This window comes from Zootoca vivipara, chromosome 1 (assembly GCF_963506605.1).
Source record: "Zootoca vivipara chromosome 1, rZooViv1.1, whole genome shotgun sequence".
Lineage (NCBI taxonomy): Eukaryota > Metazoa > Chordata > Lepidosauria > Squamata > Lacertidae > Zootoca > Zootoca vivipara.
In genome coordinates this window covers 42,606,910-42,620,275 of record NC_083276.1, presented here as the reverse complement: position 1 = coordinate 42,620,275, position 13,366 = coordinate 42,606,910, and the positions used below count along the sequence as shown (strand labels likewise).

Genomic DNA, 13,366 nt, shown 5'->3' with positions numbered 1-13,366 from the left:
ACCTCAGATCTGTTATTAGGCACAAGCAGCACATAATCAGTGTGTTTTGATGTTTCTGAATTCTTTTTTTCACCTTTGAAAAGGGGTCACAAGTTGCCTTTCTCATCAGGGCTATTACAGAAGCATAAAGACAGTGTTTTTTAGCTTGATTGAGCCGTGTAGCTTTTCTATTTTGTCATTTTTATGTTCTGCGGATTCACAGGTGGCTGAATTTTTTTTTGCAACAGAAGCTCACAGTCACAAATATTTCAGGAACTAAAGTTATTTCTGCTTAAAACATTTTTGCTTAGGCAAGCCTATCCATGCATGTAGAAGTTTGGGCATTGATGACCTAGACCAGTGTTTCTCAACCAGTGTGCCTCCAGATGTTTTGGGACTACAACTCCCATCATCCCTAGCTAGCAAGACCAGTGGTCAGGAATGATGGGAGTTGTAGTCCCAAAACATCTGGAGGCACACTGGTTGAGAAACACTGACCTAGACAGGCTTGCTTGTCTATGATTCGACAAAAAAATGATCACAATAAGTGAGCAGATCCTGCCTAAAAACAACAGGGTTTAAATAGTCGAAAGAACGTCCAGGTGAAACATTTTTTGCTCTTCCCAGATGTTGGTTATTTCGGCCTTTATCTGTGAACTTTTCTCTTCAGTTTATCATCATAAGAAGAAACAGCTTGAAGGGGCCAGGGCCCGTCTCCAAAGCCCAGAATATAATCTGAGCAAAATCCGCACTTCCACTATTATGACGGATTACAACCCCAACTACAGCTTTGCAGGAAAGGCAGCCAGTCTAAGTGAACTCAAGGAGATCCCACGGAAGAACATCTCCCTTCTCCGGTAAGGCAGCGTGTTCTTGCTAACGTAGGAAGAGGAATCCTAGCAGAGGTTGGGGTGTTATTTTAATATTAGTGGCTCTGATGTCAACAGGCTAACCAGAAGGCTTATAATGTTACCCTCATCTGACCTGTACCAAATGCTTTGATTATACAAATAGGCCTGCATAGCACTCAGTTACGGTATACCTGAAATGAAGACTATTTGTATCCACTAAGTTAGTGCAGAATGTGTTGCACACATTGCTTAAGGTTTCTTTGCATACTTTAGATTGGGATATCCTTCCCCAACTCCCCGGGTGTCAGGCTGAAACAGGAAATGTTCAAAGGAATGAAACAGTCTTTGCATGACACTGCAAGGACAGCGAAGTAGACTCCAGACAATCCTCTCTAGTCTAAGGAGTGAATTTCATAAACAGGATGCCACCACCAAGAAGGCTCTCTCTCTTCAGTTGCCACCTGCCTCATATTTGATGGCAGGGCTTTTGGTTGAGATTATGATCTTGGCACCAGAGCAGGCTGGTGTGCAACGGTCCTCTCTCCATTTACCATTTGCCTCACTTTTGATGAGGTAGCTCAGCTGCTGATCTCAGCACATGGGCAGATTGGGGGTGGAGGAGGCATGAGTTCTTCAGATGCATGAACAGAGGCAAAGAAATGGGAACACAGGCAGGAACTGGAATTTGGAATCATGGAGTGGTAGAGTTAGGAGGACCATTTAGTCCAACTCCCTGTAATGCAGGAAACCTTTGCCTACCAAGGGGTTCAAACCCAAGACCCTTAGATTAAGAGTTTCATGCTCTACCAACTGCTGTTTTGCCCAAATATCGTCTCATTTCTGACCAGAAACCTCAATGGGATTTAAGTAGTCTATTAATGTAGGATTGTTGTTGTTTAGCAACAACAACAACAGCACCCTTTTTATTTCTCAGCAGCAATCTTGCTCTTTTTTGAATTGCAGAGCCACAGGATTCCAATGGAAAGTAACAAAATTTTGATTATGGCTTCCCAGTTATTTCCTACAAATGTGCCCCATCTTGATATTTTAAAAGACTGGCTTTGTAAGATAATGGCTTGAAGTATGTTCTTCAGAGACTTTTAAAAATTCTCATGTACAGTGGTACCTCGCAAGACGAATGCCTCGCACAACGAAAAACTCACAAGACGAAAGCGTTTCGCGATCTTTTTGTTGACTGGCAAGACTAATTTTTCTATGGCTGTGCTTCGCAAGACAAATTTTTTTGCATTTTTTTTGGCTTTGCTTTGCTTTGTTAAAATTGGAAAACCGCAAGACGAAATTTTCGCAATACAAAACGACTCGCGGAACGAATTAATTTCGTCTTGCGAGGCACCACTGTAATGTGGTTTCTGGGATGCTTGCCTAATAGCATTTAATACCTGGTCCCCACTGCCTTGAGGAATTGGTCAAACAAATACACACACACACTGGGGCTTCTTGGATACTTCACTGATACTCAGTGCTTAAGTTGTATATTTGTAAACAAACATCCCAAAACACAGTAAGATTTGAGCACTCTCTCCTCACAAGGAAAGTTACCCTGCAGTAGACAGCACAGGATCTTCCTTCTTTTGGGTATACAGCAGTGTTTGCTTAACACACCCATAGGTTGTGCACGAGGTAATGTATGTGTCGTCCCCCCCCCCACTTTCAGGGCACTTGGACACGGTGCATTTGGTGAAGTTTACAAAGGGACAGTGGTTGGAATCACCGGGGATCCCAGCCCACTACAAGTGGCTATCAAGGTCAGTGTGCACATTAATGAGCAGAAATAAGATTTTTGTTTGCTATTTTATTCCTTCATGAGATGCTTATCCCACTTTTCTGCCACAGTGGTAGTCAATATGACTTACAGATCAATTCAAAACAATATAAAACAAGTCATTGGAAAAAAGAAACCCAGGCTTAGTGCAGCAAAATAACTGTAGAAAGAATAAAAAAAGCAACTGTAGAAAGAATTAAAAAGCAAATTTATGTTGATGCCACCACATAAATTCTATCCCTGTAGAAGTGAGTCAGCTAATGTCCAAAAGTTGTGGAGGGAGCACTAGGACAAGGGCCTCTAATTAAGATAATAATTGATTGATGGTTTATTGTTTGAAGCATGGGTCTTCAAAAATGTGATTGCATCTGCTTGTGGAATCAATTCGGGAGAGGAACAGCCTTCTCAATTAAGTCCACCTCAAATTAGGCATTGCAAATTAGGCCAGTGTGGTGTAGTGGTTAAGAGCGGTGGACTCGTAATCTGTGGAACCGGTTTGTGTCTCCGCTCTTCCACATGCAGCTGCTGGGCGACCTTGGGCTAGTCACACTTCTTTGGAGTCTCCCAGCCCCACACACCTCACAGAGTGTTTGTTGTGGGGGAGGAAGGGAAAGGAGAATGTTAGCCGCTTTGAGACTCCTTTGGGTAGTGATAAAGCGGGATATCAAATCCAAACTCCTCTTCTTCTTCTTTGCCAGTACTCCTACTTCCCTGACGTAAAAACATGCCTTGGAGAAGAAGGAAGGGTTATCAGGCTGAGGAGGGCTCCAAAGAGGCCCAGCAAGCCTTTATTCTGGCAGCAAATGATACAAAGAACCACCTTTGCTACCGAGGATTGTGAAACTTGACTACAAGTGGCACGCTTTCCAGCAGGAAATAACATACTGCTGTGCAGGGGTTTTTTCTCCATGGGACTTGGTGGAGGGTAGAGGGGAGGAAGGGCTGGCAGAGTGACCGGGGGGGGCAGAAGGAAGGGGGCTGGGTTGGGCTCTCTCCTGCCACCAGTCCCTCCATTTCCTTGCAGTAGGAAACTGGCAGGGGAGTTGTCTAGATTCATCTGGGTTTTATGAGTAGTCCTCACAAAGAAAGTGAGCCCACCCCTGAAATACAGAAGAACTAACAGAAGAAATGGAGCAATATTTTCTTTCGTCCATTTTTTATAATATAGAGAAAAGATTGTAGCCAGCCTTTGTGTGGGCGAGCATAAAAATTCTCCAAAATCCCACTTGAATATAAATATTCCACCCTCATCCCCCCCTCCTTCCCTCACCATTATTCCTGTTCAGAAACTCCACAGAATAGTTCCCTAAAATTCACACCATTGCGAATCGGAATATACTTTGTTATAAATAATGAGGCTTAAGTATCAGGTGCGTGCAAAGGGCATCTAAGTTATAAGAATGTGGGTTTTTTTAAAAAAAAAAGATTTGTTTTCAGAGTTGTTAGATGTTTTTTATTGTATTTTAATTGTGTTAGGTTCCTTGGGGGTGTTTGCAGGCTAAAACGCAGGACAAAATGAAGAAAAGAAATGCTCTGATTTAAGACTTCAGCTCTTCCAGCTCCTTGTTATCTCCTGCCAGTAATTTATTTTCTTTGTAATGGGTTCAGCTTTTTCTTCTCCTTCTCAATAGACATTGCCAGAAATCTGTTCTGAACAGGACGAGATGGATTTCCTAATGGAAGCACTGATAATCAGGTGTGTTAAAAAAAAAATCTGCCTTGAAGTTAACAAAAAACATAGCTAGAAAATAAAATACGTCTCAGGAGACTCTACTATGGGCTTGCTTTGTTTTCAGCAGCAGAAACCTTTTTTAAAAAAGGCACATATTGTGCTGAACGTTTTATTATTATTATTTCTTATATTTATGAGGCATTTGTGCCCATGAGGCGATTTGCAGTATAATGCCACATATAAAAACAGTTAAAACAATTGCATCTATAGAAACGCTAACACAAAACAATTGCATATATATGTTAAACAAACAAATAAATATAAAAACAGTTTAAAACAACAGCACTTAGATAAAATCAATTCAGGGCCAAGATACATAGATAGTGAACCAGGATAAATATTTTAGAAGGGTTGCTGAAATTGAGTCTCCCAGTTCTCTGTTCCCTCCCCCCACCCCCACCCCCGGAACCGGGAATAATGCACGTTGCAAATGATTGTGGACCTTGAAGAAGGGTCCTGTTGAATTTCTAAGCTCACACTGCTCAGGCGGCTCCTGCTGAGAAAGTGTTGTGCAGAAACCATTGCTGTTCAGTTTCACACGCCTCCAATTCATGAACAACATTCGGTGGCTGAATGTGCTCTGCAGCATCAGTCTTCCACATATGGAGCAATAGGAAGATGCAGGTGGGCCAGTCTTCCTGGTATGCCGTCCTCACAGCTCAGTGGCCGCAGCAGAGTGATGGAATGCATGATGGTTTGCCTAAAGAAGATCTCAGGCTCAGTCCCATTGTAAGATGGCAGGAAAATCTTGTCTCTGCCAGAGGCCCTGGATAATTGCTCCCCCCCTCAAGAGTTGAGTATACTATGCTTGACTGACAAATAGCCTGACTCTCTTTATGGCAGCATTGTATATTCTGCACGAGTAGATATCCAGCCTATCCCTCAAAAACCCCATGTCTTAAAAACAAGCTTAATTATTCCATACGGAATTTCTAAAATAACTTTCAGTATAATGAATGTTCTTTGATACCCTTTTTGAGATTCATAAGTGCATCTAACGTCCCGCCCTAGTGGCATGCCTATCTCTGAGCTTCTAATGGATGTAAAAAAAACCCCCAACCTGATAGACTGCATGTGCTCAAAGAACCTAGCAGCATACAAATAATATTTGTACAGTGGAACCTCGGTTTATGAACACCTCGGTTTACGAATTTTCGGTTTACGAACGCCGCGGACCCATCTGGAATGGATTGATTCACTTTCCATTACTTTCAATGGGAAAGTTCGCTTCAGTTTATGAATGCATCAGTTTATGAACAGACTTCCAGAACCAATTACACCCATGCTTTGGGTTAAGTACGCTTCAGGTTGAGTACTCCGTGGACCCGTCTGGAACGGATTAATCCAGTACAGGGCTCACTTTAGAGAATTATGTATGACATGTGTAAGGATGACTCCCTACAGGGCACCAGCCCCCATCATCCTAACATCCACCTCGCCAAGCACAGGGAGCAGCAGTGGGTCTGAAGCAGCCAGGGGGGAGGGGAAAGACTCGGAGGGAGAGAGAAGCCAGCGTGCGGAACGATGGGAAAGCTCAGGGGAGGAGAGATGTAGGCAAGGGCTCAAGGATGCTGAAGAGCCCTTCCACCGCCTTGAAAGGGAGGAGGCTGAGAGGCATCGCCCCTTCCGGTGCAAGAGTTAAGGAGAGCACCGCAACACAGGTCAAGGGGGAGGTGTTTTGGGGTGCCCCGACTACTTTGCTGGCGTAGAAACAGACGTACGCCATTGCCGGATTCTGGTTCAGACTGAGAGGTCATGTTTTAAGCTGTCTCTGCACTGTAAATACTTTGCACAATAAAAGTCTTTAAAGACAAACTGGACTCAAGCGGAGTTACTCTAGAGTAGCCACGACGACCCTCTGACAACATGGATTAAGTAGGAACTTTTCTTTCCCATGGCATGAGGTGTTTGTGTTTTAAGTGAGCCCAAAGATGGGCCTGAGGTGATTCTTCCTGGCAGATATTCCCGAAGTTTGTTCCCCTTGACTACAGCTTGTTTTGTTCCACTTGACTTACAAGAGCAAGACACACCTTAGTCAACAGCCTTGCAGGTTTTTACACATCCCGAGTGCCAAGTGAGTGTGAGGGATTGTGTTATTTATGGCTAGGCGGATCAACCTTAATTGCTGTGTTTGGAATAAAAACTCCCCTGGAGGCTGTTGAGGGAGGGTGCCTCTGACCCGCCCACCGCACCCTCCAGCCCCAACAAGCCACAAGGATCAAACAGATGCCAACTGTCTGCCTCTCTCACAAACTGACACATTGAGTGACAGGGCTGGGCAAAGGAGTGCTCATGCATTTTGTTTGTGCGGTTTTTTAAAAATCTGCCTGGAGATAATTTCACATTTGTTTGATTTGTTAGCTGCTCCCACTCATGGGGAAACCATAAGTTCACATCTCACCCTGCCTTACCTCTTAAGGAAGTTTTGCTGTGAGTGCTTGTCTTGTGGGTGCCAGAAAAACACAGATGGTATTGAAAGAAATTTTATTTTATTGCTTGAATAACATCATGCATTCCTCTAAGACAGAGGTAGTGCTAACCTTTTTGGCAGAGATACCACAAGTCAAGTCCAAAACAGGATTGTGGCAATACATTCCCTGGTTCAAGACCTTGCCATCTCCCTCCCTTGGGTACCTCCTCTCTTTTATTATTATTATTATTATTATTATTATTATTATTATTATTATTATTATTATTTTATACCCTGCCCATCTGGCTGGGTTTCCCCAGCCACTCTGGGCAGCTTCCAACAAAAGATTAAAAATACTTTAAAACTTTAGTCATTAAAAACTTCCCTAAACATCTCTCACTGCCCTCTGGTGTGTTTCTTTCTTACCTCATCCTCTCCCTGCAAACATCACTGATTTCTGACAGGAGCTGATGTATAGAAAGAAGCCCAGTGCTCAAATTATGGAAGAACATGTAGCAGAGGCTTCCAAGACACGTTTCCGAGCACAATTCAAAGTGTTGGTGCTGACCTTTAAAGCCCTAAACGGCCTCGGTCCAGTATACCTGAAGGAGCGTCTCCTCTCCCATCGTTCTGCCCGGACACTGAGGTCCAGCACCGAGGGCCTTCTGGCGGTTCCCTCGCTACGAGAAGCCAAGTTACAGATAACCAGGCAGAGGGCCTTCTCGGTAGTGGCACCCGCCCTGTGGAACGCCCTCCCACCAGATGTCAAAAAGAAAAATAACCACCAGACTTTTAGAGGACATCTGCAGGCAGCCTTGTTTAGGAAAGCTTTTAATCTTTAAGAAATTTGTGCATTTCAATATTTCTGTTGGAAGAGTTTAGGAAGGTATTAAGTGAAGGAGCTTAGCGACTGCCTAACACTGAAATCATTCCCCCCCCCCCCCTTCCTCTCTTCCATGCTTCCATGGTGGCTGATGGTTCAGCAAGTTCAATCACCAGAATATTGTGCAGTGTATTGGAGTGAGCCTGCAGACCTTGCCTCGCTTCATCCTGTTGGAGCTTATGACTGGTGGAGATATGAAGAGCTTCCTTCGGCAGAACCGGCCTCGGGTGGTGAGTCAACCCCTCGCTTCTCCCCTTGCCCTGCTCTGGAGATCTTGCTGGTGATGCCCAGCTCCAGCCACCCAGTGACTATTTCCAGGTCACAAAGGAGCATGAATGAAACAGTTGTTCACTACAGACTTCCTGGAGTTCATTCTGTTAGGAAGTAGAGATTTATTGGGGCGGGTAGGAAGATAAGCTTCACTGCTAATCATGTGAGTGGACCAAAGCCTTGTTGTGTAACTGACATAAAGCAGAAACGTTCAGTGTAAAAAAACTACACTCTTAAGTCCTCTCAAACTGGTACCTTCCAGGCTCCCATGTCTCACACTCTATATCTTATCCATATTTAATCTTTGTTTTCCCTCTCTCTCATGGGCAGAATCAGCCATCCACTTTGGCAATGCAGGACCTGCTGAATATAGCCAGGGACATTGCTTGTGGTTGCAAGTATCTCGAGGAGAACCACTTCATCCATAGGTAAGAGAAGCTTACCTGTGTAATGATTGCCCATGTGCTGTATTTCTTGGCTTGTTTTCCAAAGAGTCATAGATGTGTTATACAGAGGGAAGCCAGTGTGGTGTAGTGGTTAAGATTGTCAGACTAGGGAGCAAAGCTAAAGGGACCCCTGACCATTAGGTCCAGTTGTGGATGACTTTGGGGTTGTGGCACTCATCTCGCGTTATTGGCTGAGGGAGCCAGCATACAGCTTCGGGGTCATGTGGCCAGCATGACTAAGTCACTTCTGGTGAACCAGAGCAGCACACGGAAACGCCGTTTACCTTCCCACTGTATCAGTACCTATTTATCTACTTGCACTTTGAGGTGCTTTCGAACTGCTAGGTTGGCAGGAGCTGGGACCGAGCAATGGGAGCTCACTCCATCGCGGGGATTTGAACCACCGACCTTCTGATTGGCAAGCCCTAGGCGCTGTGGTTTAACCCACAGCACCACCCGCTAGGCGTTCAAATCCCCGCTGGGCTATGAAACCCACTCACTGAAACAGAAACTTTGTTTTTCATATTTGACGTTGATTTTGACACAATGACATAGTGTGGTCTTTGAGATAATACCTTAAAACAGGTTGAAACTCATTCCATACCAAGTAGAAAAAGGAATGAATTCCTGAAAACCATTTAGACAGAGGCAGAGATGGTCACAGAGGCTGACACCAGGCAAGCCTCATTTTGCCTAGTTCCATCCATCTCATTATCAGCATATTTATCAAATGGTTAATTCCCCCTAAGTGCATTGTTAGCAATCTAGATCATTCCATGCTGATGAGCTATGTCTGCTGGTTATGTGGTGAGATAGTCCTGTTCATTCCACTGAAGAATCAGGTGTTAGCCATGGGTATGTCTCATTTCCTTGTGAAAACAAAGGAAATTGTGTGAATTTGCATGTTGTTAAACAATGGAACCACCTTTTATTTTCAAAGACAAAACGTATAAGAGGCAAGTGAGATTTCTACTGAAGTTCAGTGGGAAACAGATAGAATCATAGAATCAGAGTTGGAAGAGACCACAAGGGCCATCCAGTCCAACCCCCTGCCAAGCAGGAAACACCATCAAAGCATTCTTGACATATGCCTGTCAAGCCTCTGCTTAAAGACCTCCAAAGGAGGAGACTCCACCACACTCCTTGGTAGCAAATTCCACTGCCGAACAGCTCTTACTGTCAGGAAGTTCTTCCTAATATTTAGGTGGAATCTTCTTTCTTGTAGTTTGCTCCGTGTCCGCTTCTCTGGAGCAGCAGAAGATAAATGTATAAAGTTTCCTTTATACAGTACTTCTGAAAACTTTTAAAAGATGAACCACATCTCAGTGATAAAGTATACTTTTATGCATGCTGGAAGTCACAGGTTCAATCCTTGGCATCTCCATTTAAAAGGTTCAGGTAGTAGGTGGTAAAAAAGATCCCAGCCAGTGAAATGGAAGAGCCGCAGACAGTCAGAGTAAACAGTTCTGGGCTAGGAATAACAGTGGTCTGACTCAGTACTGTATAAGCTGTCTGCATACATTGGTATTAAACATTCGTCTTGAGAAGCCGCCTTCCTGTACTAGCGGTGTATCTTGTCTTTGCCCACTAGATGGCAGTGTTGCAACATATGTTCCTGGTTTCCTTTTATCCTTGAAATTACAGCATTTAGAGTTTGTGGACGTGAATATCTAGGTGTATCTATAACAAGCTTTGCCCATGAATGAAGTAGGCTATTGCTGTATTAAAACAGTATAAGTAGCACTCCTGTATTTAGAGTTGCCAACTTCAGTAGCTATTAAAAAAAGGATAGACATGAGTGTGATAAAAGAGATGCCCTTACTAGACTGTAGTGTGTGAAGGGACCTATGCTGATTTCACTGTGGGTGGGGAAGCAGTATCCAGATTTAGTCCAGGAAACCCTCCTCACCTAACAAATCTGTCATAAGCCAGAACTAGCCTTAGGGTGAAGTGGCAAAACAGCCACTTCAAATGGCAGATCTCAGAGGTTTCCCTGCTTACAAGCTCCATCTCTGAGTCTGCCATTTTAAAAAACAACAGAGTTGGTCAGTTTCTTGTTCCATTTTTGCTTCAAGTGCGAAAAGGTGCTTGGTGAGATAAGTGACCCTTTTTGATCAGGCACCAGAAGTCCCACCAGTCATGGTCCTCCTGCAGCTTTCTAAAAGCTTTTAGGTGGGAATTCATTTCAAATGGGAAGAGGACTCACCCCCTTTCATTCAAGTAGTAGTCATTCATGGTAAATGGCATTTGAATAAGAAAATGTAAACAACTTGCCAGCAGCACAGGAGGGCCTGTCCTTGCAGAAGTGAGTGCTTTATGTAATGGCTTCCTTAAGTGTGTATTTACGGTGGCACTTGAACTTCAAAATCCCTCATGCTTGTGTGTCCTTTCACAGGGATATTGCTGCAAGAAACTGCCTTCTGACCTGCACTGGGCCAGGGCGAGTAGCTAAAATTGGCGACTTCGGAATGGCCCGGGATATCTACAGGTAAGCTATAAAAGCAATTGGGCAGCCAAACCTATCACATCCCATCAATGCCATGTATGCATGTCTGACATCAAGCATGGTCCGTATCTTTCTGAATACCACCTGCTGGAAACTGCAGGAGAGCCATTAGCCAGATCCAGTAGAGCTGTTCTTGTGTTCTTAACTGCCTCACCCACAACTGTCATAGCAGTGCTTGAAGCGACCCTCCTCCTGTAGCTTGATCTCAGAGGCACTTCATTGTGGGAGGAAGAGCAGCAATACATCCAAGTGACAGAAGGGGGCGGGGAAGCAGGAAAGGCTGTAGCTCAGGGGGTAGAGCATCGGCCTTGCATATAGTCCTGAGGTTCAATCCCTGGTGTCCCCAGGTAGGGCTGTGAAACACTCCCTGCCTGAAATCCCACTGCCAGTCAGTGCAGGCAATACTGAGAGAGGGTGACCAATGGGTCTGACTCAGTATCAAACAGCGATCGCCCTGTGTTCCTACATCTATGCAGTTAGAAGAAATGTGTATGTTCCCGCCTTTCCAAAGAAACTCAAATTTGTTTGTGTTAAACTGCATTTCTGGTGTATATGCTGGAATGTGGGGAAGACCCAGGTCTTTACATTTCTTAGCTACTTCTGTGGGCTTTAATTTCCCCTTCCCCATCTTTTTCTTTGGCCTGCCAGGGCAAGCTACTACCGCAAAGGAGGGAGAGCCATGCTCCCAGTCAAGTGGATGCCTCCAGAGGCTTTCCTGGAAGGAATATTCACCTCCAAGACTGACACCTGGTAAGAAATGCCTTAGCATTGCCACTTGTTTTGGGGAAACAAACCACAAGCCCGGGCTCAGACATCAGGCTAAGCCTAGGCTTAGCTTCTGACAATAGCAGGAACAGGGGAAGAGTAAAAGCACTGAGATTTCACCTTGCATACTAGCATGCTGTTTGTTCATCTTTAATCCACACTGAAGTTTGAATGAGGTTTAAAGTGATGTGTGAATGAGGCCTCTGTTGAGTTAGGTAGACCAATGGTCTTTAGAGAAGATGCTTGCTATGCCTGTTGAAATTGATCCTATGAATTCACAACGAGGCCAGCGTTATTTGGAAGTGCTGGGCTGTTGCTGCGGAAACAGTATTTAACTAGTAGCCTTTGCATAAACTCCGGCTTGGGAGAAGTGCGGATGAGCGTATCAGCAGCAATAGGCTTGCAGTGATTGATCTGAGGACTGAGAAGCAGGGAGGGTTGTTAGTGTGGGACCACCAGGCAGACAGCATCCCACCCTAAGAAGCTACTGCCAAAACATTTCTGATTCTCCAGTCTCCTTTGAGAGGAAGGCCATGATCTGACCTGCCAAGGCAGAGGCCACAGAAGCAAAGGAAAGGGCAGCATCGTGCCATGTGCTTTGCAACTATTAAGGTGCCAGCCGGAGGGTAATGGATTGCATTCACTGGTTCTCTGCTAGGTCCTTTGGAGTTCTGCTTTGGGAGATCTTCTCGCTGGGCTATATGCCTTACCCTTGCAAAACCAACCAGGAAGTGCTGGAGTTTGTCACCAGTGGGGGGAGAATGGATCCACCTAAGAGCTGCCCAGGGCCGGTGTGAGTATGCCTTTATTTTTACAAAATAAGGCCAGTGAGAACGGTCTGCTCCAGGACTGGGGAGCCTTTTCCCTGGAGCAAAAATACCCATCACTTGCAGACCTGATTTTTAAAGCCCAAGGGATGCCTTTGAAAGGGCAGGTTGGATCAGCAGCCTGTCTGCCCAATCCACAACCTAAAGGTTATCTCCCCAATCTCTTTCTCCTTCTGCCACCACCTGCCTCTCTCTGACTTCTTCAGAGGGTACCAGGAAGAGAAAACAAAAATATTCCTTGCTGTATTTGCTGTGAAAGTTGCTTGCATCTCTTAATTTTTTTAGTAAGTTTTTTTTAATGGTCTATTATATTATATGGTCTTGTTGTCGGATGTTCTTCCACCAGCTGGGAACTTGCCCATTGTAGGAGAGAGCCCACTGCCCACCGCTCCCCCATTTCTGGCTTTTTGCAGTTGGGTCACCTCGAAGACACAGGACTGCTTGTGGCCTGAATCATTAATCCTGAAGGGCCCACAAAAGTCAAGTCATGGTTTTGAAGTGCAAAAGGGAATAAACGACTAGGTAATTTTTACCCTCTTCATCTTCCTGATGTTGGTTTTGTTTTGCCATTCTTCTCTAAGTTACCGGATCATGACGCAGTGTTGGCAGCATAGTCCTGAGTACCGACCCAACTTCTCCACCATTCTGGAAAGGATCAAGTACTGCACACAGGTCAGGAATATTCTCGTGAAATTCCATGGTGGTGGTGGGTATCCAGAGTACTTTCTATAAACTTTCAGGTTTCCCCTGCCTGCCCACCCATCCCCCGAACAGATGGAAACGCCTTATACTGGATGATACCCAGCTCTACCGCTCTTTCAAATCAGAACCAGTGAAGGCGGTGAAGGTCCTATGTGAGTGCCTGGAGGAGGTTGGAGGATGGATGGCGGCTAACAGATTGAGATTGAATCCCG

At 44.7% G+C, this 13,366-nt stretch overlaps 1 protein-coding gene across 2 annotated transcripts in view; it reads left to right on the top strand.

Moving 5' to 3' along the window:
- The window catches only part of LTK (leukocyte receptor tyrosine kinase), a 98,840-nt gene that overhangs the window by 78,877 nt on the left and 6,597 nt on the right, over positions 1–13,366 (top strand). For both annotated transcript variants that reach the window (XM_035111725.2, XM_035111716.2), the window contains 9 exons: positions 650–836; positions 2,506–2,596; positions 4,245–4,309; positions 7,739–7,868; positions 8,239–8,336; positions 10,750–10,842; positions 11,509–11,610; positions 12,284–12,418; positions 13,034–13,124. In XM_035111725.2, the coding sequence (XP_034967616.2) occupies positions 650–836; positions 2,506–2,596; positions 4,245–4,309; positions 7,739–7,868; positions 8,239–8,336; positions 10,750–10,842; positions 11,509–11,610; positions 12,284–12,418; positions 13,034–13,124 (992 nt within the window). The remainder of the gene's footprint in view (positions 1–649; positions 837–2,505; positions 2,597–4,244; positions 4,310–7,738; positions 7,869–8,238; positions 8,337–10,749; positions 10,843–11,508; positions 11,611–12,283; positions 12,419–13,033; positions 13,125–13,366) is intronic.